The 26,625-nt window shown below is 63.2% G+C and overlaps 1 protein-coding gene across 18 annotated transcripts in view; it reads left to right on the top strand.

Moving 5' to 3' along the window:
* Positions 1-26,625, top strand: part of CACNA1H (calcium voltage-gated channel subunit alpha1 H) — a 63,122-nt gene extending 36,497 nt beyond the window's left edge. Inside the window, exons 2-34 of one of the 18 annotated variants that reach the window (XR_010935048.1) lie at positions 54-174; positions 280-413; positions 905-1,002; positions 3,158-3,317; positions 3,671-3,989; positions 4,118-4,210; positions 5,371-6,148; positions 7,334-7,776; positions 9,682-9,833; positions 10,606-10,791; positions 11,506-11,623; positions 11,919-12,074; positions 12,260-12,350; positions 12,508-12,716; positions 14,315-14,725; positions 15,234-15,334; positions 15,497-15,620; positions 15,699-15,767; positions 15,890-16,074; positions 16,352-16,478; positions 16,677-16,802; positions 17,030-17,119; positions 17,336-17,555; positions 18,133-18,150; positions 19,318-19,469; positions 20,283-20,392; positions 20,593-20,726; positions 20,924-20,998; positions 22,497-22,571; positions 23,317-23,438; positions 23,530-23,962; positions 24,060-24,234; positions 24,838-24,975. Coding sequence is in view for 14 of the 18 variants with exons in the window: in XM_067707145.1 (XP_067563246.1) it covers positions 54-174; positions 280-413; positions 905-1,002; positions 3,158-3,317; positions 3,671-3,989; positions 4,118-4,210; positions 5,371-6,148; positions 7,334-7,776; positions 9,682-9,833; positions 10,606-10,791; positions 11,506-11,623; positions 11,919-12,074; positions 12,260-12,350; positions 12,508-12,716; positions 14,315-14,725; positions 15,234-15,334; positions 15,497-15,620; positions 15,699-15,767; positions 15,890-16,074; positions 16,352-16,478; positions 16,677-16,802; positions 17,030-17,119; positions 17,336-17,555; positions 18,133-18,150; positions 19,318-19,469; positions 20,283-20,392; positions 20,593-20,726; positions 20,924-20,998; positions 22,497-22,571; positions 23,317-23,438; positions 23,530-24,234; positions 24,838-25,833 (6,898 nt within the window). In the remaining 4 variants the exon portion in view is untranslated. Of the gene's footprint in view, positions 1-53; positions 175-279; positions 414-904; positions 1,003-3,157; positions 3,318-3,670; positions 3,990-4,117; positions 4,211-5,370; positions 6,149-7,333; positions 7,777-9,681; positions 9,834-10,605; positions 10,792-11,505; positions 11,624-11,918; positions 12,075-12,259; positions 12,351-12,507; positions 12,717-14,314; positions 14,726-15,233; positions 15,335-15,496; positions 15,621-15,698; positions 15,768-15,889; positions 16,075-16,351; positions 16,479-16,676; positions 16,803-17,029; positions 17,120-17,335; positions 17,556-18,132; positions 18,151-19,317; positions 19,470-20,282; positions 20,393-20,592; positions 20,727-20,923; positions 20,999-21,511; positions 21,662-22,492; positions 22,572-23,316; positions 23,486-23,529 lie in introns of those variants that run through there. The other 17 variants (XM_067707156.1, XM_067707150.1, XM_067707147.1 and 14 more) reach the window with 17 other exon arrangements.

Here is a 26,625-nt window from a genome sequence, read left to right as displayed (position 1 = left end):
GGGGGTGGGTTCTGGGGCTCCCCCACCTGCCACATGGACCCTTAACTCGGCACCTGCCCCACATGGTTCGAGCACGTCAGCATGCTGGTCATCATGCTCAACTGCGTGACTCTGGGCATGTTCCGCCCCTGCGAGGACGTCGAGTGCCGCTCGGAGCGCTGCAGCATCCTGGAGGTGGGCGGGGCAGGCGGGGCGGGGCAGGCGGGGCGGGACTGGCCACAGGTGACCTGGGCTGGGTGTGAGGGGTGCAGGCCCAGCTCTCAGGCCCCTCTCCTGCAGGCGTTTGACGACTTCATCTTCGCCTTCTTCGCGGTGGAGATGGTCATCAAGATGATCGCCCTCGGGCTGTTCGGGCAGAAGTGCTACCTGGGCGACACGTGGAACAGGCTGGACTTCTTCATCGTCATGGCGGGGTATGGCCCTGCCCCACCGCAGACCAGACCAGGGCGGCCCCTGCGCCTGGCCAGGCCTGGCTGGGAGCCCTGCCCCCCTCAGACCCCATGGCAGCCCCTGGGTCCCCCAGGAAGAGGGATGGGGAGGTGTACTCAGGTGGTGCTGGGTCTGGGGGGTAGCTGGGTCTGGGGTGCCAGGGGCAGGACACTTGTCCAGGGCTCCCTGTGCCAGCACCAGGGACAGCAGGACAGACACAGGGTGATGGAGTGGCCTGTGAGTGGTGAGGAGCCCCCAGTGGTAACCTAAGGTTATACTTCCCCTGCCCTGGAGCCCACGCCAGGCTGGGTGCCTGGTGTGGGGACCAGGCCTCTGGCATGTGCTCACCTGCCCTGGGCCTCCTGGCCTCAGCTGGCAGGGTGCCCTGGAGAGAACCATGTGCCCGCTGGCCTGGCTCTGACCCCAGAGCACCTGTCGGCCGCCTGAGCGCCCGTTCCCTCTGCCCCGCTCCTAGCATGATGGAGTACTCTCTGGATGGACACAACGTGAGCCTCTCGGCCATCCGGACAGTGCGTGTGCTGCGGCCCCTCCGTGCCATCAACCGTGTGCCCAGTAAGTGACCGTCACACCCAGGCCTGGGACAGGCGTGTCCTGCCAGCCCTGATGAGAGCTTTTGAGGACCCACTGGGGCACAAGGCCAGTAGGCCACACTGCCTGTGTGGCGTCTGGACGCTCTGGCCCCAGCCCAGACCCCAGTGCCGGGGTAGGAGAGGCTGGCCTCCTGCCACTCGCCATGGGAACCTGAGGATTTGCCACTGCTTTTCTGGGGAGGACAGAGCAACCCTGGGCCGAGTTGGGGTGTGATGCGCAGTCAGACTGTGTGGGGTCCCGACTCCTCACAGTGCTGCTGAGTGACAGGGGCCATTCTGAACCTCAGATTCCTCATCTGCACAGCATTTGGGGTCGTGCCCGGGAGCTGTGCAGGACTTGGTTGCTCTCTTGTCTGTCCCACCCTGGTTCTCAGGTCTGAGTTCTGCCAAAGGGTCTGGTGCTCAGGGAAGGGTGGAGAAGCTTCCAGGGGGTCATGTGGCTGCTCGTTTGGAATGTGGTCTGTCCGGACCCAGGTCATCTGCCCACATGGGGCTGTTTGGGAGTTTCTGTGTCTTCCAAGTCTTCAGGGATGTGATCAAATTCAGCCGTTAATTTTCCTGGGGTTGTGTGTGGGTGGTGCCCGTGTGACTGTAAAGTGAGTATACACACACGTGCATGTGGGTCTGTGTGTGCTGTGTAGGTGTGCACAGCCTTTCTGGCTGCCTGGCCTGGGTCCTGGTGGCCTCAGCACTGAAGTCTGGGTGGTCAGGGTGTGTCCTGCGGCCCCTCCAAGAAGTCATACACCCCCAGTGTGGGTCACTCCCTCCCCCTGGGGCTGTCAGCTCCACCAAAGGGCAGGTGGGTGAGGTTTATGCTGTGAGACCCCTGGGCCTTCCTTCTGCTTGCCACCTGGCTATACCCTCAGGGATCAGACAGGGCTCAGATGCTATGTGATCCTGGGCAAGTACTGTACCTCTCTGAGCCTCGGTTTACCCAACTCTGAATGTGGTCCTCCTCAAGGATGGCTGTGGGTTGAGGTGAGGTGTCACACGTGGTTCTTGGCTCTGTGCCCAGCACCATCAGGCACTCAGTCTGCTCACCTGGACCCCCTTTCAGTGTGTGAAGTGATAATACAGCCACTTTCACAACACAGATCTTCACTTTTCAGACCAAATGCCAGCAGCTTGGCCTTGCTCTGGGGACATGCCCTGGTCCCAAACAGGACCATGTGCCCCTCGCAGTGAGCCCCCAGTGTCTCACTCTGGCTGCCTGGGGTCCACTCTGACGCTGGACCACATGTGGCCTTTTGAGCCAGCTGCTGTCTGGCCAGGGTGGTGCTCACTTTGTCCCTGATGAATCTTCCTCCTGGCCATTTCTGAAACTTAAGTGCTTCTCCCAGCTGTGATTCCCCGCTGTGACCCCAGGGGTCCCACCTCTGCCATCCAACAGCTCCAGGGTGCTCTCCACGAGGCCCCCTGGCTCGGCCCCCTGGCTCAGCCCCCTGGCCCAGGGCTCTGCCTGCACCCTTAGGTCAGCTCTTGCTTGTTTCTGGAAACAAGTCTTATTTTCACTGAGGTCTGGGACGGGGGCAGGCCCGGGACCAAGGGGCGCATGGGGCTTGGCTGACCCACTCCCTCGAATAATTGGTGTACACGCAGCCAATCGCACCCAGGAACAAGAGCTTCAAAACTGCCTCTCAAAAGCCGCTTCCTGCCCTGGGGTGCCCATAGCCCCTGCTTCCCCTCCAGTGCAGGGCTCTGCTCAACGTGATTCTCACAGAGAATGGAAAGAACCGCTGGTTCCTGAACCCAGTATCTGCTGCAAGACCCCCAGGCTGCTGCTCGCATGCAGGAGCCTGGGGCCGCGGGACCCCTGGTCTGGTCACCCTGGGGGCCTGCCTGGCTGCAGTGTGTTCCCATACGGCATTCGCAAGGATCAGGGACCTCCCGCCCTGAGCCCCTCCAGGCCATGGCCTTGCTCCCCTCTGTGGTGTCTTACCGCAGATGTTTGTCCTTTGGGGCATGCTGGACTTGGGGGGGCCCAGCTCATGTCCCTCACAGAGGTGCTGGTGTCCATCTGTGAATTGCAGAGGGCTCAGGGCTCCCAGGAGGGCCTGGCGCCTCAGGGATTACCAGGAGGGCTCTGCTGCACTGACCGGCTGCCCTACCACCTGCAGGCATGAGGATCCTGGTCACGCTGCTGCTGGACACGCTGCCCATGCTCGGGAACGTCCTCCTGCTCTGCTTCTTTGTCTTCTTCATCTTCGGCATCGTGGGTGTCCAGCTTTGGGCTGGACTGCTGCGCAACCGCTGCTTCCTGGACAGCACCTTCGCCAGGTGCAGGGGCCCTGCCCACCCTGCAGGACATGCCCCAGTCTGCTCTTCCCAGGGCCTGCCCCCAGAGGCTCCTCCTCTAGCAGGCTCCTCCTCCTCCAGGCCCCTCCCCTCCCCACCCAGAGGTTCCTCCCCTAACGGGCTCTTCCACCAACAGTCTCCTCCTTCTCCAGGCTCATCCCCTAACAGGCCTCCTCCAGGCCCTGTTCCCAGGGACACACCCTTCCTGGAGCAGCACTAGCACTGGTGGGCCTGGGTCTGTCTCTGTTACTTTTGGTTTTTATTTGTGTTTCTATCTCTGTCTGACTGTGTCTGTTTGTCTGTTTCTCTCTGTCTCTCCATTTCTGTGCCTTCAGGAACAGCAACCTCAGCTTCCTGCGGCCATACTACCAGCCGGAGGAGGGTGAGGAAAACCCCTTCATCTGCTCCTCTCGCCGGGACAATGGCATGCAGAAGTGCTCGCACATCCCCAGCCGCCGCGAGCTGCGCGTGGAGTGCACGCTGGGCTGGGAGGCCTATGGGCAGCCACAGGCCGAGGGCGCAGGTGGCACGGGCCACCACACCTGCATCAACTGGAACCAGTACTACAATGTGTGCCGCTCAGGCGACTCCAACCCACACAACGGGGCCATCAGCTTCGACAACATCGGCTATGCCTGGATCGCCATCTTCCAGGTGGGCTCTGGGTCTCCCCTGCACTGGGCGCCCAGCACGCGGGGCCTGGGGGCTGGTACCAGGCAGGCGTGGAGGGCCCACTGCCCTCTCAGGGCCGTCCGTGTGTCCAGCCGCCTGCCCCCCACCAGGTGATCACGCTGGAGGGCTGGGTGGACATCATGTACTACGTCATGGACGCTCATTCCTTCTACAACTTCATCTACTTCATCCTGCTCATCATTGTAAGTGCAGGGGCGGAGTGGGATGCACGGGGCGAGGGGTGGGGGGGCGCCCCCGCTTTGCGACAGCCCTGTCTCAGATCCCAAGCTCCTCCTCTGTTAGCAGGCATCGTCCTGTCCCCGGGGTCCAGCGAGATCCTGCTTGTGCCCCTGGTGCAGCGCCGTCTTGGCCTTTGCTGGCCCTCTTGGGTCCCTGCACTTGACTGAGCTATAGGGCAGGGCGGGGGCAGCAGAGACCCAGGGCCGTCGTGTCCAGGGCAGGTGGGTGGGGGCCCTTGGTGGAGTTGGGGGGAGACTCTGTCCAGCCCCAGGAGGAGGTGGGCAGGGTTGGGAGGACAGAGAAGCCTGTGTGTGTGGGGAGGGGAGAGAGACCTCAGACAGTCCTTCAGGCCCTCCCATGGCCAGGTCCTATCAGGAGGCTGCAGGAGAGTCAGGATCACCTGTTGGGATCACAGTCCCCCCACAGTGTACATGGGCTCTCAGCACAGTTCTCCGCAGTATAGGTGTTTCCCCCAGGCACGGCCCTCCACAGGGATTGTGGCCCCCAGGGGTGGCCCTCACTTGGTTCTCTCAGTGGCCCCTGGTGCCTGGGGCGGGGTTTGAAAAGACCAGCAGTGAATTAAATCAGGCACCTGTCCTGCCTTATCTCAGACCATAATCACAAACAGCAGAGTGTCACCCGGTGACCCTGCCACAGAGGACAGTGCAGCCGTGGGGGCTGAGGAAGACCTGACCCGGGCGGGAGGGTGTGGCTGGGGACAGAGCTGAAGGACGAGGGGACAAACCACACAGATGACGGGAAGGCGGGTCTCCCCACATGTCCTGCAACTGTCCACAAACAGGCAAGGAGCACCTACCCTGCACCACCCATCCCAAATGCTGGGGCTCAACATCGGATCAGCAAGGACCCTGCCCATCACAGGGTGCCCTGCCGCCGCCGGCTACCCTGGGGCCATATCCCGGGCCCCTAGAACGGGCAGCGCACAGTGGGGCTCAGTATTTCTCTCATCAGGGGCTTGATTGTTGTGTAGAAACCACAGCTGCTGTCCTGGTCTCCTGCCCTGCCCAGTCCTGACGCCCAGGGCAGTGGGTCCCAGTGTCCCCGCTTCCCTGCCTCCCTGGGGCACTCGTCCGGTGAGCTCGCTGCCTCCCGCCCGCCACAGGTGGGTTCCTTCTTCATGATCAACCTGTGCCTAGTGGTGATCGCCACGCAGTTCTCGGAGACGAAGCAGCGGGAGAGCCAGCTGATGCGGGAGCAGCGGGCCCGCTACCTGTCCAACGACAGCACGCTGGCCAGCTTCTCAGAGCCTGGCAGCTGCTATGAGGAGCTCCTCCGGTACGTGGGCCATGTGTGCCGCAAGCTGAAGCGCCGTGGCCTCCGCCTCTATGCCCGCTGGCAGAGCCGCTGGCGCAAGAAGGTGGACCCCAGCGGCGTGCCGCACGGCCAGGGCGCTGGGTGGCGGCCACGGCGGGCGGGAGGGCGCGCCACCTCCATCCACCATCTTGTGTACCACCACCACCACCACCACCACCACCACTACCACTTCAGCCATGGCAGCCCACGCCGGCCAGGCCCCGAGCCAGGCGGCAGTGACACCAGGCTGGTGCGGGCCGGAGCACCTCCCTCGCCCGGACATGGGCCCCCTGACGCTGAGTCAGTGCACAGCGTGTACCATGCAGACTGCCACGTGGAGGGGCCACAGGAGAGGGCCCGGGCGGCACATGCTGTGGCCGCCGCCGCCGCCGGCCTCAAGCTGGCCACTGGGCTGGGCGCCATGAACTACCCCACCATCCTGCCCTCGGCCGCAGGCAGTGGCAAAGGTGGCCCCGGGCCCAAGGGGAAGCGTCCTGGTGGACCCCTGGGAGCCGGGGGGCACAGCCCACTGAGCCTGAGCAGCCCCGACCCCTGCGAGAAGATCCAGCATCTGGTCGGGGAGCACGGTAAGGACCTCACCCTGTGGGGAGCAGTGGGGAGTGGGGGATGGGCTCCTGGGACATCCCCGCCTGTGTGTGAACCCTCGTGAGTTCAGCCTTCCTCCCTTGGAGCCCTGGATGAAGGGAAGAAGGTGGGGGAGGTCCTGGGCACCTCAGATGGGAGAAGGTGCCCCCCCACCTCCATCCATCCTGTAGCCCTGAGCGTTTGCCACGTGGAAATGAGAATTCTGAAGCTAGAAAAAAAAAACCTGGGGCTGTGCTCCATTGCCCACGCCTGGCCCTGAGAGGGACCACCTGTCCATGGCCTGGTCATTTCTCAGGAGGAGTGGCCGGCCCCCTTTCTAGGTGGGGAGACTGAGGCTGGGGCAGAGGGAAGGGAAAGCCGAGGTCACAGAGCTCCCAAAGGCCGAGGAGAGAGGGTCCGGGGTGCCTCCCAGTATACTCGGTCCTCCCACCTGAGGTGCCGGCCTCACCCACCTGGGACGGGCAGGACACTGCGACCCCAGACACTGGCGTCCCATGCAGACTGAGGCCCTCCCAGGTGGCATGCGCGGGCAGTAGCCCTCAGGGTGCCTGGAGTGGGTAGAGGTGTGTGTGTCCTCACACAGTGAGGCACTGTGTCAAAATGCACGTGCCTATAGTCCTGCACTGCCCACTGGGGCAGGTTGGCCCCGCAGGGCTCCTGGCTGTGGGGCGTCTAAGCCGCCGCCGGTGCAGTCACCTGGGCCCCAGAGACTCAGCCGGGCAGGCAGCACCGAGCGACGATGGCTCCTGCGCGTCGTGACCTGGAATGTTCCCAGTCACGTCATCCGTTTAACGTGACTGCTGGAAAGTGGCTCACGTCACATTTCTGTGGATGGCGTGGCCCCCTGGTGGATGAGCCCCTCTGCCTCTTTTTAGCCTTGAGTGAACAGAGAGTACCTGTGCAGGGCGTGCATGTGCTCAGGTGTGAATGCCCAGGCGTGGGCATGTGTGTCTGTGCATGTGCTCAGGCGTGTGCCGAGGTGTGTATGAATGTTCCCACATGTGCACATATACCCAGGTGTGAGTGCCCAGGCGTGTGCATGTGTACGATGTGCATGTCTACACAGACACCGTTCACCCCATGGCAGCCTGCTTGTGCATGTGGGTCCCAGGCACCTGGTGTTGCAGCTGAGCGGCCTGAGGCTGCCCACATCCTTCTCCCTGCAGGACTGGGCCAGGCCCCCAGCCGTCTGTCAGGCCTGAGCGTGCCCTGCCCCCTGCCCAGCCCCCAGGCGGGCACGCTGACCTGTGAGCTGAGTAGCTGCCCGTACTGCACCAGCGCCCTGGAGGACCCCGAGCTGGAGTTCAGCGACTCAGACAGCGGAGACTCGGACAGCAACGGGGTCTACGAATTCACACGGGATGTGCGGCATGGAGACCGCCGTGACCCCATGCAGCCACCCCCAGCGGCGGACACGCCAGACTCAGGAGGAACGCGGCGGAGGGCACAGCGTCGGGCGGTGGCAGGCGAGCAGGGAGGGCTGGGCCGTGTCTGGGCCTCCTTTAGCGGCAAGCTGTGCCGCATCGTGGACAGCAAGTACTTCAACCGCGGCATCATGGTAGCCATCCTCACCAACACGCTGAGCATGGGCATCGAGTACCATGAGCAGGTAGGCGGCCCGGTGCACCCTCCAGAGGTGAAGTGGGCCTGAATGGACAGCCCTTGGAGCGACCCCCGGGGAGCACGTTCCTCGTGTCTCCTTGAGACTTCAGTCTCTTACAGGGCCCCACAGAGGGGTTTCTGGGGGATGGGGAACAGGGATGGCGTTAGAGCTGAATGTCAGCTGTTGTGGCCATTTTTATCAGCCACTCAGCAAACGCTCGTGCTTCTCCTTGGCTGGGCCTCTGCTGAGGGGTGAATGGAGAAACCGTGGCTCCCGCCTGGAGGTCCTCCTGTCTGGGGTGGGGGTTTGAAATCACAATCCCAGAGGCAGCAGGGGGCTGAGGGCGCTCACCAGGCCACCCAGTGCTCTTCTCAGGATGGGACTCCCACAGCCCAGCTCTCACAGAGAGTGGCCCCCCCTTACATGAGCCAGAATGTGCCCACTGGAATGCCCCTGGGTGGCCCGGAGAGGCCAGTGGTATGGAATGGCCCCCAGAGGAGGAATTGTATGTGTGGTGCCTGGCCCCCCAGTAGCCCCTGCCCGGGACTGGGGCCTCACCAGGGAGGAGCAGCGGCTGGGTCCGGCAGGGAGAGGGCGTCCACTCTGGGGACCGAGGCCAGTTCACTTTTTTTTTTTTTTTTTTTTCTGTTTTGGCTGCGTTGGATCTTCATTGCTGCATGCGGGCTTTTTTCTCTAGTTGCAGCGATCAGGGGCTACTCTTCGTTGTGGTGCACGGTCTTCTCATTTCTGTGGCTTCTCTTGTTGTGGAGCACGGGCTCTAGGGACACGGGCTCCAGTAGTTGTGGCTCGTGGGCTCTAGAGCGCAGGCTCAGTAATTGTGGCACACAGGCATAGTTGCTCCATGGCATGTGGGATCTTCCCGGACCAGGGCTTGAACCCATGTCCCCTGCATTGGCAGGCGGATTCTTAACCACTGCACCACGAGGGAAGCCCCGCGGCCAGTTCACTTTTTAATGACCAGGTTGCCTTCCTCGTTTTCCACCCTCTGGGCTTTTCAAGTCATTTAAGCTATGTTCTTTCATCCTGGAGCAATTCAGGGAAAATGCCAGCAGTGTTAGCCTCCAGGAGCCCCGGCAGGGAGGTTCTCTTTGTGAGGGTGAGACCTAGGCAGGGACAGCAGCAGGCTGGAGGGAATCCCCGGCAAGGAAGAGCCTCTGCACACACACATGTATACACACACGCACGTGCACACACGCACATACGCAAGGTTTACCTGTGCAGATGTGGACATGTGTACAGATGTGTACACGTGGGAGGCCCTGTGCACATGCACGGCACATGCAGGTACATGCAAACTCACATGTGCGCACAAACAGGCCACACACTGGCACACACACATACCAGCATTTACACTGGTGCAGGTGTGCACACACACAGGCGGGCCAGCACATCCCCAGTAAGAGAGGGACCTCTGGGGCCTTCTGCTGACAGGGAAGGGTGTGCAAGGCCACCAGGGATCAGGGCAGCTCTTGGGAGGCACCAACTGTGTGCCCTGCACCCCGTGCACCCACATGCCCACCCTGGAACCCTGAGGCAGATGCTCCAGCCCCTTTTCCCATGGCCTGTGCTTGTGGGGTCTGGGGAAGTCTGTGGACTGTTTCTCAGACATGCTGGTGGGAAGGTCAGGCAGGGCCTGGGGAGGGCCAGGGACAGTCAGGGCCAGACAGGGAGGGCCAGGCAGTTTGGGGTCCAGCTGGAGGGGACATCGCTGGGGTCCTTGTTTTCTCCTCCAGACAGCAGCCAGTTGGGCTCCTTCTGAGATGCTGCCACAGCCCCTTGGCCCCTTGATGCAGACTTACCTGCTCCTAGTTCAGTGGAGCAGTCCCCCACCCCTGCTGAGGGGCACTGGGAGCCGTGGGTGGGCCCTGATGACGTCTCTGCTGCCCGCAGCCTGACGAGCTGACCAACGCCCTGGAGATCAGCAACATCGTGTTCACGAGTATGTTTGCCCTGGAGATGCTGCTGAAGCTGCTGGCCTTTGGTCCGCTGGGCTACATCCGGAATCCCTACAACATCTTCGATGGCATCATCGTGGTCATCAGGTGGGTCCCCACCGCCTGGGAGCCCACAGGGGCCGGGGAGGCTCTGGCTCGCCAGTGTCAGGAGACAGCCCCACACACATAGCAGAGTCCTAGCCAGCAGGAGAGGCCCTGCCAGCAGCATTTCATGGGATGGGATGTCTTGGGGCAGGATCCCCACCCCTCCCCACAAGCACTGTCGGGTACACACAGGTATGTCAGCTGCAACTCAGGTGAAAGTTTGTAGAACCTCGTGGAGCTGTTCCCTGCAGGAACAGAGTGGGCACTCAGTGGCCCTTCGGCCTCACAGCCGGACTCCACTCAGGGCTCAGAACCTTTGAGGAAGGCCAGCTTGCCTGAGGGGTGTCTGCTGCAGCAAAATCAACACAGAAACGAATTGGAGAATCTGGGGGAATTCCCTTCCCCAGGAGGAAGCAGGGCCCTCAGGAGTCAAGGGATCCCCCACCCTAACAAGAATAGACAAGCCAGGCACAGCTTGAAAGGCGGAGGAGCAGGAAAGATCCTCACTTGAGAAGCTTCTGACTGGGCAGCTTCTAGGGGTCGGGCAGCCAGCAGGACAGCAGCTGATTAGGAGGTTTCAGAGGTGTCACCGCCATCCCTCAGCCCTGTCGATGCCTTGATGCAGCTGAACCTGCTCCCAGAGTGGGGTTGAGCGGAGGCTACGGTGGCTCCCGGGCTGGTGTTCCTGCTTCTGGGAAGAGGGTATCCCAAGGTCAGGGTGGGCACAGGGATGCGCGGCCAGAGAAGGCCCTCCTAAGCCTCGGCCTGCCCACAGCGTGTGGGAGATCATCGGGCAGGCAGACGGCGGGCTGTCGGTGCTGCGGACCTTCCGGCTGCTGCGGGTGCTCAAGCTGGTGCGCTTCATGCCCGCGCTGCGGCGCCAGCTGGTGGTGCTCATGAAGACCATGGATAACGTGGCCACTTTCTGCATGCTGCTCATGCTGTTCATCTTCATCTTCAGGTGGGCGCGCCCGGTGGGAAAGGCCTGGGGCACTGAGCACATGCCTGCCCCCGAGGGGAGGCCCCTCCCACCACGCTGGCCCCGTGCTGTGGCTTTGGGGCCCGGGGTGCCAGGAGCTTCAAAGTGGCAGCAGAAACTCAGTCACTGGTTCCTTTCGACAGGACTGACTGGGCACCTTCTGTGCCAGGCACCGGCGTACTGGGCTCTGCTCCCACGGCTCATAGCTGAGTGGGGTGATGGGACCAGCCCCCAGATGGATGGATTGGGGATCGTGCCCTCCCCAAAAGCCAAGAATGAGGGAGGCAGAGAAGGGGCGGGGCAGCCAGGCTGGAGTTTCTTGCTTCAGCTGCTGTTTGCTGAGCCCTTGCCGTGGGCCAGCTTGGCCCGGGGCCTCAGGCCTTGGGGAGGGGGCTAGGGCAGAGGGCAGCCCCAGGTAGGCTGGGTGAGACAGGCGCCTCAGGTCCTGGCTGCTGCCTGAAGCCAGAGTGGCCTCTGGTTGTCCCTCCTACTGCTGGCCTTGGTCTTCCCACCTATACAATGGAAACAGCTCGGCTGTGGGCACTTGGGAGGCCCCTGCAAATCAGAAAGCTGGAGTCCGGGGGGAGGTGTAGAGGAACAGCTGCTGGGTGTGGAGGTGACCAGGCAGCACCCCCCATATCCCTCCACTTGTGCCTCCTCCCCTGCACTCACCGCATCCCTGTCTGCCGCCCTTAGCATCCTCGGAATGCACCTGTTTGGCTGCAAATTCAGCCTGAAAACAGACACTGGAGACACGGTCCCTGACAGGAAGAACTTTGACTCCCTGCTGTGGGCCATCGTCACCGTGTTCCAGGTAAAGCCAGGTGGGGCCGTCCCCTCGTGTACATGGTAGTCCCTGGAGAGCCACAGCCCTGCTCAGAACAGCCCCAGAGCGGGCCGAGGCCTGTCCAAGGCCACAGTGAGTGACGAGCTGTGAACAGCAGCAGGGACATTGATTCTGGCCCCTGGGGTGGTGGACCTGGTCTCACTTGTCCAGAGCTCCTTCTGGTCCTAAGGGCCTGTCAGCATTTCTACAGCCAGACCCACCGTCCTGGCACCCCCTCGGCCCCATGTTGGGCCCACTCTGCCCCGCCACCCCTTTCCCCCAGATCCTCACCCAGGAGGACTGGAACGTTGTCCTCTACAACGGCATGGCCTCCACCTCCTCCTGGGCTGCCCTCTACTTCGTGGCCCTCATGACCTTTGGCAACTACGTGCTCTTCAACCTGCTGGTGGCCATCCTTGTGGAGGGCTTCCAGGCGGAGGTGAGGGGGGCTTCCAGGGGAGGCAGTGGGAGCCAGGCACATTGGGCAGACCAACATGGAGAGAATTCCGTCCTCCACCCGCTGGGCCCTTCCGTCCACACCTGCCCCCGTGCTGGCCTGGCCTTCCTGTAGGGGGGTTCCACCTGAGGGGAGCCTCACGTGTACTGTGTGCTCCTCGGGCACAGGGTGATGCCACCAGGTCTGACACAGATGAAGACAAGACCTCCACCCACTTGGAGGAGGACTTGGACAAGTTCAGAGACCTCAGGGCCACAGGTGCGCATGCGGGTGAGGGGGCGGGGCGGGGACAGGATGGAGAGGGAGCTGCCTGCCTGTCCGGGCACAGCTGGGACTCCTGTGGGCGGGTCCTGGGCGGGCAGATTATCCTTCCTGGGAGCCCTGCAGGCTCAAGCGGCCTCCTCCCCCCACCCAGAGATGAAGATGTACTCGCTGGCGGTGACCCCCAACGGGCACTTGGAGGGCCAGGCCAGCCTACCCCCTCCCCTCATCATGCGCACGGCAGCCACACCCATGCCCACCCCCAAGAGCTCCCCACACCTGGATGCGGCCCCTGGCCTCCTGGACTCACGACGTGGCAGCAGCAGCTCCGTGGACCCCCAGCTGGGGGACCAGAAGTCTCTGGTAGGGATGGTCCCCCGCCCTGGCCTCAGGGCACCTTCAGGCTCCACCCACCCAGTTCCTTAGGCCTTCCCCAGAGATGAGTGAGGGTCCCGCACACACACCCCCAGTCATACCCCAGGAATCCCTTGGCCCTGAGTGCTTTGTTTTCTATAAATGGAGTCAGAAACTGCCGTTTTTATGGGAGGAGTATGAACAGACGAGTAGACTGTCAGGCCGGAAGTTTATCTTCCAATTTGCAATCATAGATAAAAGCTGGCAAAGCGCACAGCATACAAGATGGGGAGAACAGAGAAGGATGGCAAAAAGGTGTAAAAAACTGAGTATGTGGGACTTCCCTGGTGGCGCAGTGGTTAAGAATCCTCCTGCCGATGTAGGGGACACAGGTTGAAGCCTTGGTCCAGGAAGATCCCACGTGCCGCGGAGCAACTAAGCCCGTGTGCCCCAACTACTGAGCCTGCGCTCTAGAGCCTGCGAGCCACAACTACTGAGCCTGTACTCTGCAACAAGAGAAACCACCACAATGCGAAGCCCGCGCACCGCAAGGAAGAGTAGTCCCCGCTCGCCGCAACTAGAGAAAGACTGCGTGCAGCAGTGAAGACCCAACCCAACCAAAAATAAAAATACAAAAAAAAACTAAGGATGTGAAGCAGGTGACAGAAGCCGGGTGGAGAGTTCCGTGCATCACGACCAACAGCACCCTATGGAGCTGGAGCCCACAGGGTGTTTCCAGACAAACCCAGAAAACACCACCCCCAGCAGACACAGCCAGAGCCAGCTTCTGGGCTTCTCAGAAGGGCCCGGGAGGGGTGGGCAGAGCAGGACAAGCTAACCGTGGAGAGAAAGCACAGGGATATGAACCTGGAGGAAAGTCTAGGCAAACCATCAAGGCAGGATGATCATGTGTTGGTAACAGAAAAGGTGCAGGGCTGAGCCTTGGGTGGGCCGAGTGATCTAGCAACAAGATGCATCACAGCCAAACTGCTAGGACGCTCTGGGAGGAGGACAAGGGCTGTTGAGCCAGGATTCCAGCTCAGCTCCTGCTGGACCCCTGAGGTGAAAACGATGAAGGGCAAAGAGGGTAGGTGCAGCAAAGGTGAAGTCCCCGGACCACAGTCCAGTTTATCTCCTGGATAAGCAGCACCCGGCTTCTCTTTGTGAGTCCAGAGTCTGCCAACTAGAAACTGATGTGGGGCCCTGCCCCAGAGATCCAGTTCAGCTGCTCGGTGGCATCTGAGGATGCCTGGTCCGTGGCTGGTCCCAGGCCCGCTGATAACCTTCGCCCACCCTCTGGTCCTCGAGCAGGCCCGGGAGGCCCACTCAGTGCTCTTGACGCTTGCTGGCCGTCTCTCCAGCTAGCTGTTGACCCACTGTGTGCCGCAGGTGCCCCACTGAAGGTTCAGTGCCGCTAGTGTCTCTCCTTAGCAGGGCTGTCTGCTCGTTAAAGGAGATGATCCATGTACAGATGTCACCCGTGGGTGTCAATGGTGATGCCATTGGATGCGAAAGGTCCCTGTGCCAGGTGCCCCTGAGGCCAGGATGTTTGGGGGTAACTTGGGGGGGGGGCGTCCGACCTGCTCACTCCTGCCCCCTCCCCGCAGTCCAGCCTCCGCAGCTCGCCCTGCACCCACTGGGGCCCCAACAGCGCCTGGAGCAGCCGGCGCTCCAGCTGGAACAGCCTGGGCCGTGCACCTAGCCTCAAGCGCAGGAGCCAGTGCGGGGAGCGTGAGTCGCTGCTGTCCGGCGAGGGCAAGGGCAGCGGCAGCACAGACGAGGAGGCCGAGGACAGCAGGCCTGGTGTGGGAACCTCGCCAGACACACGTGCCACACTGCTGCGGCGCACCGAGTCCCTGGACCACCGCAGCACGCTTGACCTGCGGCCCCTGCGGCCGGCTGCCCTGCTGCCCACCAAGCTCCACGACTGCAACGGGCTGGCCCTGCCCAGCGAGTTATTCCTGCGCATCGACAGCCACAAGGAGGACACGGCCGAGTTTGACGATGATGTGGAGGATGTGAGTGGGGGTGGGCCTCACGTCAGCCCCTCGCCTCCCCCTGTCGTGGGCTGGTTTCCCAGGTGGGGACTCGGGAGCAGCGTTCGTGGGAGGCCCTTGGGACGGGGGAGGGAAGCAGGAGAAGCTGGGCAGGAGCTGATCCGACTGGTGTGGCCTCAGCTGATCCGCAGGGAGCTCTGGAGTGGGATTCGCCCCAGGGTCAGCCCCACCTCCAGCTGAGGGCTTGCTCTGAGCTGGAGTCGGTCAGCCAAGGAGAGCCCCATGGGAGGAGAGGGGAAGAGAGCAGAACCACCTTCTCAGCTAGGCACTTCTGCTGCCCTGGACAGTTTTGCTGGGAGGCCCACCTGGGCAGGGATCTGAGGATGGCCACTTATCGGCACCCCCCTGGACTCCCAGCGTAGGTCCCTCACCCAGTGCCCAGGTGGGTGGACAGGGCTGAGCCTGAAGGCAGGAGAGGCTGGGGGCTGCCCAGGCTGGGAGGGGCCCTGAGGAACCCCCCCCCCCCCAGAGCTGCTGCTCCCGGCTGCAGAAAGTGCTGGAGCCCTACAAGCCCGAGTGCTGTCGGAGCCGCGAGCCCTGGGCCCTGTACCTCTTCTCCCCACAGAACAGGTATGGGGCACACCTGGGAGAAACCTGGGAAAGCTGACCCCTCCCTCTGGGCCCCTGCGTCCCTACCACGTGGTGAGCGCTGTGCTCCTCCCCTGGGACCTTGGGGACGGGAAGCAAGGGCTTGGCCAGGGCTGTCCCTGAACCCCCACTCCTGGCCCCCAGGCTCCGCATCTCCTGCCAGAAGATCATTGCTCACAAGATGTTTGATCACGTCGTCCTGGTCTTCATCTTCCTCAACTGCATCACGATCGCCCTGGAGAGGCCCGACATTGACCCCGGCAGCACCGTGAGGCGCCCTCCTTGCCTGGGAGGGGTGGGGTCCCGCCGTTGCGGCTGGCCCCTTCCATCATCCTGTCTTCTGCAGGAGCGCGTCTTCCTCAGCATCTCCAACTACATCTTCACGGCGATCTTCGTGGCCGAGATGATGGTGAAGGTACAGGGTGTCCAGGGGAGCCCAGGCATCTGTCCATCCGGCCTCACAGCCCTGCCCAGTGGCCCCACCCTGGCCCCGTGTGCAGCACGTATGTCCACCAGCCCCTCCTCTGCACCCACTAGGTGGTGGCCCTGGGCCTGGTCTCTGGTGAGCATGCCTACCTGCAGAGCAGTTGGAACATACTGGATGGGCTGCTGGTCCTGGTGTCCCTGGTTGACATCATCGTGGCCATGGCGTCGGCCGGTGGTGCCAAGATCCTGGGCATCCTGCGTGTGCTGCGCCTGCTGCGGACACTGCGGCCCCTGCGGTAGACTGGGCGGTGGGGCAGGGCCTGAATCGGGGATCGGAGCAGGGCTGGGGAAGGATGGGGTGGAGTTTGGGGAAGGTAAGGGTATGAATGGGCGGGGCTGTGGCTGGTTGGGGTGGGGCCAGAGGGTGGGGCGGAGCCAGAGGGTGGGGCAGAGCTGGGGAGGGATAGGGCCTGGGGCCAGCAGGGGGTGGGGTCTTTGCAGCGCAGGGCTTTCTGTCTGGTGGCAGCTCCCTTGGGTGGGCTCAACAGCACATTTCTTCTGCTCCTCGTGCAGGGTTATCAGCCGTGCCCCAGGCCTCAAACTGGTGGTGGAGACTCTGATATCGTCACTCAGGCCCATCGGAAACATTGTCCTCATCTGCTGTGCCTTCTTCATCATCTTCGGCATCCTAGGGGTGCAGGTGCGTGGCTCTGCTTGTCTGTGGGACGGTGGTCTGTGGTCAGCAGCAGCATAGCAGCCCCGGGAGGGCCAAGGCCCAGGCAGGCAGCGAGAGAGACGTTGCTCTCTGTCCGGCTGCTCTGGGAGGCCCTGTGGGGGTGGGTCTGGAGCGTGGGGGTGCAAGGCCTGGCCCTCTGGGTGACTACCCCGCCCTGGTCAGCTCTTCAAGGGGAAGTTTTACTACTGCGAGGGCGCTGACACCAGGAACATCTCCACTAAAGCCGAGTGCTGGGCTGCGCACTACCGCTGGGTGCGACGCAAGTACAACTTCGACAACCTGGGCCAGGTGGGCAGGGCTGGGGGGTGGGGCGGTGGTCGGGATGGGGGGCAAGCCTGGCGGGGGTGACCTCACCTAACCTCGTCCTTATCTGTAAGGTGGGAGCGGCATGGCAGGTCTGCGAGTCGTGGGTGGGTCTGCTGTGCGTGGGGCTGTGGTAGGGGGTGTGGTCCTTTGGGGCGTCTCCCCAGCAGGAGGCCACGTCCAGAAGTAACCACCTTGCTCTGGCCTCGCAGGCGCTGATGTCCCTGTTCGTGCTCTCATCCAAGGACGGATGGGTGAACATCATGTACGACGGGCTGGACGCCGTGGGCATAGACCAGCAGGTGCAGTGGGCGGTGGGCAGCCCTGCTCCTTCAAGCAGACCTTTCTTCCCGTGTCCTTTGGTCATCTCAGGGAATGTCCCCCGAGAGGCCGCATTTGGCCTCTGAGAACTTCTGGAGAGTTCCACGTCGGGGGTCAGAGCTACCCTGCAGGCAGAGGCCATGCCCGGGAGGGGCGCCCTTGTGGGCAGGCACCCACGTGCCACTCCTGTGCCGCAGCCGGTGCCCAACCACAACCCCTGGATGCTGCTCTACTTCATCTCCTTCCTGCTCATCGTCAGCTTCTTTGTGCTCAACATGTTCGTGGGCGTCGTGGTGGAGAACTTCCACAAGTGCCGGCAGCACCAGGAGGCCGAGGAGGCACGGCGGCGGGAAGAGAAGCGGCAGCGGCGCCTGGAGAGGAAACGCAGGAGTAAGGCGCTCCCGGTGGCGGTGGCGGGTCGGTACCTGCGCGTCACCCCAGCCTTTTCCACCTGCCTGAGGCCCCCCTTTCGCCTGTGGGAGGGTGGCTGGGGACCGGGGGACCAGCCAAGGGGTGGCTCTGAGACCGGGCTGCTGCTGGCCTAAGCCCGGGTCTCCCTTGTGCTCGGCGCAGGGCTGTGCAGGCAGCAGCTCAGCAGCCTGGCCCCAGAGCCCCCTACCTGGCCCCAGTCCCCTTGCCCCACCCGCAACTCCGGCCTCACCGAGTGACTCTACACGCTTGCCCTTCTTGCCTTCAGAGAAGGATGGCTGCAGCAGGAGGTGGGGTCCCTTCCCAGGAGGTACAGGGGATGGATGAGGCCCCAGTTCCCACCCCCCACCACCGCAAGGGCAGGTTCACCCCATGAGTTTTCACGCCACGGTGGGGGGAGCAAGCAGAGCCATCCAAGACAGAGAGAGGGTCTTAGAAAACCCCACCCAGCTGGGGAGCAAAGAGGGCCTCTTCCAGGAGAGGCTGCTGAGCTGCCCGCCCACCCCATGGAGTCTCCTAGCCCTGCCCACCGCGGCCAGCTCAGACCATCTCCTTGTCTTTCCAGGCACTTTCCCCAACCCAGGTACCTGCCCCCGCCCTGCATGCCTTAACCCCCACTTCTGCAGGCCACTGCACAGGGCTGCGGACTGGCCTGACCTCCATCCCTCTGCCACTGCCACAGGGAAGGGTGGACATCGCAGGCGGGTGCCAAGCCCACTGGGGTCCACCGCAGGGTGGGCACGGGACGGCTGGGGTGGGCGCCGGGCGCCAGTGGGAGGAAGGGTTGCTGGCTCGCCTGCCTGGTGTCCATGCTGCTGCCTTCAAGCTCGTGTGTGTTCCTCCGCCCGGCCTGCATGCCTGACTGCTTCTCTGCTGCACTCTGGGAAGCCTGCCGGCCGGTGGCTACTCCATGTCCTCAGTGCTGGCCTGGCCCAACTGGTCACTGGCCCCTTTGGCTGCAAGAGCTGAGCCAAGCTTTCTAGTGACCGCATGCCAGACCAAGGAGCATGCGGGCCCCAGGGAGGGGTCGGTTCCCGTCGGCCCCCGCTCTACCTGGTCCCTGCCCACGGGCTTCTGTGGCCGAGGTGGGTCCCCTATGCAGTGGTGGCAGCTATGCGCTCACCCAGTGGGAGCTCAGTGGGCACTGATCTGCCCTAAAGAGTTAGAGCAGATGGAGCATTTAGTGCAGACAGACCTGCTGGGAGATGCACAACCTCCCCCCGCCACCCAGGTCATGGCCATCAACCTCAGATGTACCAGAGAGTGGGCAGACTCCAGACAGCAGGCAGTTGCCCACTGGCCTCCTGGAGTACAGGGAGTGGAGGGACTCTGGGCCTGGGGGCCAGGAGGCAGCACATGCCCAGCCTGGAAGATGGGGGTGTGGTAGCCACTCTGCCCTGCCCCCCAAGAAAGCTCCCATCTGCCCACCCTTCATCACTGAGGTGTCTCTGAACCCTGATGCCAGCTCAGGAGAGTAGATCACACAGGCCCTGGCTTGGGAGCTCCCGGCAGGGCGGGGTTTGGGCAGGGCCCCACGGCAGGACGCAGGTGGGGTCTCAGCTTCCAGGCCCACTCCTGGGGTCTGCCCTGGGGCTGGGGCCCTCTTGGTGGAGTAGGTCAGTGGGTGACCTGCCCCTGAGGCCCACGTCTGAGCCTGGGCCCTCCCCCAGCACCTCTACCCTCCAGCCCCTGGGAGGCAGCCCTCCCACCCCACCCCACCCACCCCCTCACCATGGCCCTCTTCCCACAGAGGCCCAGCGCCGGCCCTACTATGCGGACTACTCACCCACGCGTCGCTCCATCCACTCTCTGTGCACCAGCCACTATCTGGACCTCTTCATCACCTTCATCATCGGCGTCAACGTCATCACCATGTCCATGGAGCACTATAACCAGCCCAAGGTGGGGTTCGCTGCCTGGATACCCCACCCACCTTGCCTCTAGGCCTGCAGCGGGGAGGGCCGCGGGTGGGGTCCATTGCTCAGTGAGGTGGTGCCACACTAAGAACTGGGGGCCCCAGGTCTGCAGCAGTGCCTGAGCCCTCACCGGGGTTTATGGGGTACATGGATGTGTGGCTGGAACAAAGGGTCCTCCTTCCTTTAAAACCAGTGGAAACTCCCAGGGCACATCTGCCCCAAGGGCCTCCCCAACCCCATGAGAAGTCCCATCCAAAATGCTGGCTAAGGGAGTGTCCCCGAGTCCAGCAGCTTCCCAGACTGTGGATTTCACAGTCCCGGAAAGGCCAGACTGAGAGAGGGAGATGTCCTCTGATCGCATCGCCACCATTTCATTAAAGACGGGGACGCCCCCTCCTCCTAGAACAGCAGAGAGCCTCTGACTCTTTGGCTGAAGCTGAGCCCATCCGGAGGGCTGGCCCCTGCCCTGGGCTGTGGGTGGCTCTGGTCCAGGCAAGGCCAGAAGTCTGGGCTCCGAGGGGCAGGTTCCCCCACCTGAGAGTTGTCCCCAGAATGCCGCGAGCGTAAATCCAGGCGGCCCTCCCCAGCCCAGCACAGACCTGCATCCAGTAATAGCTGAGACCTGTCCCGTACCTGAGGAGGTGCCCAGGTCAGCAGAGGAGAGAGATGGAGCAGGGTGGACAGGGCACAGGTGCGGGGGCGGGGGGGCGTCCAGTGCTGCAAGGGGGCAGGAGGATGGGTGGGAAGGGGCAGCCGGGCAGGGAGCCTGACACTCAGGAGCCTGACACTCCATCCCCAGTCTCTGGACGAGGCCCTCAAGTACTGCAATTATGTGTTCACCATCGTCTTCGTCTTTGAGGCCCTGCTGAAGCTGGTGGCGTTTGGGTTCCGGAGGTTTTTCAAGGACAGGTGTGTGGAGCAGGGGCAGGAAAGAGCCGTGGCCTGAGGCCTGCCCAGGTGACGGTGCTGAGTAGAGGTGCAAGATGCCCTGTGGTGACACCAGGACATTTCTAGGGGACAGGGAGGGGACTCCTGGTGCTCTGAAGGGCTAGGGGTGCTGGGGAAGAGGCAGTGGCCAGCACTGAACCATGCCTGCCCGCCCGGCCCAGGTGGAACCAGCTGGACCTGGCCATCGTCCTGCTGTCCATCATGGGCATCACACTGGAGGAGATAGAGATGAACGCGGCGCTGCCCATCAACCCCACCATCATCCGCATCATGCGCGTGCTGCGCATCGCCCGCGGTAGGCCGCCCGCCCGTCCCGCCAGGGTCTCCGGGCTGTCAGGAGGGCCGGTAGACAGGGCTCAGGGGTCCACCTACCCCGTGTCGTTCCTCAACCCGCACTGGTGCGTCATGCTGGTGACGGGAAGTGGGGGGACGGGTGGTCCGGGTCTGGCCGGCCCCACCCCCTCCCCGCTAATGCTCGGCTCCCGGCCCTAGTGCTGAAGCTGCTCAAGATGGCCACGGGTATGCGGGCCCTGCTGGACACAGTGGTTCAGGCGCTGCCCCAGGTAGGTCGGCAGCTCGGGGGCTGGGCCTGGGTCTGGCTTCCCTGCTCCTAGGGTGGGCATCACAGACACCCCCAAGAGGACAGGCTGCAGGGAGGGCCTCACTCACTGTCAATCAGCACTTGTTCACCTGGTCGCCCCGTCTCGTGGCAACTGCAGTTACCAACCCCGCTCCCTGCCGGGTGCAAGGAGTAACTGAGCTGCTAGGCTGTGCTGTGAGAGGGGCGTGCTGCCTGCCTTCCGGGCCTCAGTCTAGTCTCTCTGGGGAAGACCAATGACCAGTGCCCATATCCCCCAGTGCAATTCTGGACGCAGTGGGATTTGGGCAGAGGGCAGAGCCTGTGGCAAAGGTGTGCTTGTCGAGTTTGGAGGACCACACCCAGGGCTCAGGTGTTGGCCACAGGCCTCTCTCCTCTGGAGCCAGTTCAGGCCCTGCGACCTCGCGTCCTGTGCCCAACAGCCACCACACTGATCCTTTGTGGTCTCTTGAGCTGAAAGTCTTATTTCCCCATCTGTGCAGTACTCAGTCCCTCTGCCAGTCCACCTGACCAGCCATCCGTCCACATGTCCATCTGGCCGTGGATCTAGCCCTCTCAACTAGCCTTCCAGCTACCCAGCCACCCACGTCTGTCTATCCATTCACACAGCTGTCTGTCCACCCATCTACCAGGTGTCCAGCTGTCCAGCATCCAGCCCTCCTGGCCAGCTGTCTGTCCACCAGCCCAGCATGTTTCTATCCACCCAGCTGCCTCCCCAGCTGCCCACTAACCCCCCAGCCCTCCACGCCCTCCACCTTCAGCCGGCCCCCACTGGTCCCCTTAGCAGCATTCCTCAGACCTGAGTTATACTCAGCTCTCCTTGCAGCCTGCCCAGTGTCTGTGGGAGTGACGGGAAGGGGTGGGGGTGGAGGATGGGAAACCCGGGCCTGGCCACGCCCCAGTGCCATGCCTCTGGGGGCCGGAGCAGGTGCTGGAGAAGAGGGGGAGCAGCCACATCAGGGTGAGGAGGCGTGTGAGGGTGCCCCTGCGCCGCCCCCCCACCCCATAGCCCAGAGTGAGCGTGAGCAGACGCTGGGAGGGTGGGCGGCAAGTTCACAGCAGAGCCTCGGGCAGGGGTCAGACCAGACCTCACTGTCTGCAGAGCTTCAGCCTTCACCTTGAGGTGGGGACCCTGAGGCTGGAGGCAGGCCCTGCACAGAGTCCACCAGAGCCCTCGGGAGGCCTCCCAGGTTCTGGGGAGCAGAGGAGCTGGAGGCAGCACCCTGGGTGCCGGGTGGGCATGAGGAGCCGAGCAGGGGCAGAGGCCAGCAGAGGGGCCTTGGGCACCAGGCAGGACAGGGAGCCCTGGGGGCCACAGGAGCTCCGAGGCCAAGAGGGATGGATTAAGAACAGGGCTCAAGGCAGTCCCCAGGAACTTGATGCCCTGCTGGGCGGGTCTTGGGTAAAGGGGGTGGGGTGAGACTGAGGCCCCACTGACCTCATTTTGCTTCTCTCCTATGTAGGTAGGGAACCTCGGCCTGCTTTTCATGCTCCTGTTTTTTATCTATGCTGCCCTGGGAGTGGAGCTGTTTGGGAGGCTCGGTGAGTGCAGCCGCGCCGTGGCCCACACTCCAGACACGGGGTCCCAGAAGGCGCAGCATCACGCGTGAGCACACAGCCCGCGGATGGCTCCGGGTGCTGGCCAAGCTGAGGCCCTGGCCCCTGCTCCTGTCAGCCCTTCACTGTGAGGTGACTTGGCACATGCGAAAGTGCTGTGACAGACGCATGACGTGCACACAGACACGCACATGTGTTCATACCCAAGCCAGGAGGACAGAGCTGCACATGAGTGTGAGTGCACGTGCCCACACGCAGGTGTGACCTGAACTCCACCTGGTCCCCAGGGGACATGCTGCAGCAAGTCCTTAATTGTCACCAAGGATTTCCTCAGACCCCCAGGCATGAGGCTCTCGCTAGTCCGGGCAGGGGTCCGTGGGGACCTTTCGTGGCAGCCCAGACCCTGTGGGAGCACCCTTCCTTTTGGGTGTCAATGAAGGCTCAGTGGGTTCAAGGGTCTGCCCAGAGGGGCTCCTCAGACCCAGCAGCTAGTGCCCCACAACCTGGATCTGGGCCGCCTCATGCCCAGGGCAGCCCTGTTACTCCTCAGAATAGAAGGGGGGCATGCTGATGCAGAGCTGGGCCTGTGCTGAAGGCATCCACCTGCCAGGGCCCCTGAGCTGTGCCACCACCCTGCATCCCAGAGGAGCGTGCCTTTCTCCCTGTGGGAGGGCAGGGCCTGTGTGCGGACTGGCCCCGACAGGCGGGCTGACCAGGTCCCTCCCGGCAGAGTGCAGTGAGGACAACCCCTGCGAGGGCCTGAGTAGACACGCCACCTTCTCCAACTTCGGCATGGCTTTCCTCACACTGTTCCGCGTGTCCACGGGGGACAACTGGAACGGGATCATGAAGGTACCGGCCCACGCGGTGGGCGGGGCGGTGGGAGTCCACGAGAGGCCCCGCAGACGGAGGTGGGAGCCTGCCCGCCGCCCTCCACCCGCAGGACACACTGCGGGAGTGTGCCCGTGAGGACAGGCACTGCCTCAGCTACCTGCCGGCCATCTCGCCCATCTACTTCGTCACCTTCGTGCTGGTGGCCCAGTTCGTGCTGGTCAACGTGGTGGTGGCCGTGCTCATGAAGCACCTGGAGGAGAGCAACAAGGAGGCCCGCGAGGATGCCGAGCTGGACGCAGAGGTCGAGCTGGAGATGGCGCAGGGGCCCTCCGCCCGCCCCAGGCCCACGGCCCTGCCGAGCCCAGGTGCCTCGCCGGACGCCCCCAACCTGCTGGTCGTGCGCAAGGTGTCTGTGTCCAGGATGCTCTCACTGCCAAACGACAGCTACATGTTCCGGCCCGTGGCACCCGCTGCGGCTGCTCATCCCCACCCGCTGCAGGAGGTGGAGATGGAGACCTACGCGGGCGCCTCGGGCACCTCGGGTACAGCCCCATGTGGAGACAGCCAGGACCTGGGCGGGCGGGGCCGGCCAGGGCCAGCAGGGGCAGGGGTGGGGCCAGCGGCGAATGCACATTTCAGGCACCTTCTTGCCCCAGGCCCAGTCACCGCCCACTTGCCGCCTGTGGAGTCCTGCCCATCCCTCCAGGTCCCGTCGGCTATGTCCTCCCCGGCCAGGGGCGGCGACACCCTCCGTGCCCTGACCCCTCTGGGTGCAGCCCGCTCCCCTAGTCTCAGCCGGCTGCTCTGCACACAGGTAGGAGGAGACTTCCGGTCCGCAGCTGAGGCCTGGGGGCTCCGTGGGTGTTCCCTCCCCTTTTGAAGGATGAGTGACAGGGACATTGGGGAAGTAGGCGCTGTGTCCCTGGAGCCTGTGATGATGCCACCTGGCCATGGGGACCCGTGTCCCCTCAGGCGGCAGCCTCGCCCTCCCTCAGGCCCCCCCAGCAACCTTTCCTGTGGGCCTGGATGTACCCACAGACCACTCTCACCTGAGACTTCGGCCCCTCTCCCTTCCTCCCTCCTTGAGGTGTCAAGCTGAGCTGGTGGTGCCAGGCAGGCGGTGGTTGCAGCCTGGCTCTGTGCCCCATCGGGTCTCCAGAGGCCCATGGCAGATTCTGCCCATGGAAGCTTGGGCTCCAGCCCTCTGCTCATCACGGCCCCTCCCCAGCATGACCAGCGTTGGTGGGGGCCCCTACACTAGGGCTGGGGGACAGTGCTTCCACACCAGTGTCTCGCAGCCCCATCTCACCCTGGCCCATAGCCTTGGGGGTCACGAGGTCTTCCTGGCCTGTGGTGGGGGGTGGGGTCCCTGTTGCCTGGGCTCTGGCTGGTCTCATATGACTCCATGTCTTTGCAGGAGGTAGTCTGCACAGAGTCCCTAGAAGGGCAGGTCGATGGTCCCAGGGACAGCAGCCCGGGCTGGGGAGAGCCTGGTGGGAAGACCCCAGTGAGGCAGGCGCCCCTGGGGCCCTCCTTGCGATCCCCACCCTGTTCCCCGCGGCCCACCAGCATCCGCATCCGCAAGCACACTTTTGGACAGAACTACATCTCCAGCCGGCCACCGGTCCTGGGCGCAGAGGAGGCTGAGGCCCCAGACCCGGCTGACGAGGAGGTCAGCCACATCACCAGCTCTGCCCACAGCCCCTCGGCCTCACCTGCTGCCTGTGGGGTGGTGGGCGGTGAGCCAGACCTGCACAGGCTCTACAGTGTCAATGCCCAGGGCTTCCTGGACCAGCCAGGCTGGGCGGACGAGCAGAGGCGGCCCTCCGTGGAGCAGGGCTGTGGGGACAGCCGCCCAGAGGCCGGGGAGGTGAAGACCCGGGCCCTGGAGGCCGAGCTGGCCCTGGGGGCACGCAGGAAGAAGAAGATGAGCCCCCCCTGCATCTCCATAGAGCCCCCCGCGGAGGACGAGGGTGCGGCCCGGGCCCCTGCAGCGGAGGGCGGTAGCACCACCCTGCGGCGGAGAACCCCATCCTGCGAGGCTGTGCCCCACAGGGACCCCCTGGAGCCCACAGACAGTGCAGGGTTGGACACTGCCGCCAAGGGGGAACGGCGGGTCCAGGTCCCCTGCCGCACAGAGCACCTGACCATCCCGAACTTTGCCTTTGAGCCGCTGGATGTGGGGGGCCCCAGGGGGGACCTGTTCTTGGATGGTGGCCATGGTGTCGCCCCAGAACCCAGACCTTCCTCCTCAGGCATCACGGCACCTCCCGAACCCCAGCAGACGGAGCCTCCAGTGGCCTCGGGAGACCCCCCAGAGGAAGGGTGGGGGCTGCACCTCACAGTCCCTGAGAGCCCACTGAAGAAGGGGTCCACCCCAGTCCTGGGTGACAGTGTGGACAAGCCCGTGTAGCTCGGGGTGCAGTGCCCACAGGCTTTGGCACTGGGGTTGGGGTGCACCCAGCAGGGTGGTGGCCCAGGCAGGGTTACACGTGGACCCTGGGTCCGGCCCCACTGAAGGCAAAGGTGCCGGAAGGATGTCATAACAGGGAGAAGGAGGCAGATGCAATTGTGGGCGAAGTGGAGCAGGGGGAGCCCACAGCCCGAAGCCTCAGTTAAAGTTGGGGATTTCCGAGTCTGCTGCCATGGTCCCAGGCCGTGCCAGTAGCCTGGTCAGCAGTCCCATAACGAGAGCTATGTCCAAGGGACAAGGACCAGAGAACACCAAAAGTAGAAAGGCAGAGGCCACCTAGCAGAGCCCCATTCTCACATCCGCTTATTTTTATACATGCTTAGGGCCATTTATGCCCTCCAGCTTCATCCCCAAGGCCACCGTGGTCACGCTTCACGTTGCTCACAGTTTGAGTTCTCATCCATTTGTCTCCACTGCTCATTGCTGTCTCATCCCCCCTCCAATACCCACTGCCCACCGTTCTGTCCCCCTCAGGATTCCGGAGAATGCTCTTGACTCCGGTCTCTGGGAAACAGCTGGTCACCAGGGAGTGGGGACCATGCAATAAGACCCTCACTGCCCGTGGGGCTTGGGCCGAGAGTTTCAGCTGATGCCCCCTTGTTTCATTTTGTTTCTGTTATAAATTCAGGTTAAACATTTGCAATAATCCGATGCAGAAAACTCGGCTTCTCAAGCCAAGGGGAGGGGAGGGGGGCAAAGCAGAGTGGAATAAATATTAACTTATTTAAGAAA

This window comes from Pseudorca crassidens, chromosome 15 (genome assembly GCF_039906515.1).
Source record: "Pseudorca crassidens isolate mPseCra1 chromosome 15, mPseCra1.hap1, whole genome shotgun sequence".
Taxonomy (NCBI): domain Eukaryota; kingdom Metazoa; phylum Chordata; class Mammalia; order Artiodactyla; family Delphinidae; genus Pseudorca; species Pseudorca crassidens.
This window is presented reverse-complemented; position numbering and strand designations above follow the sequence as displayed.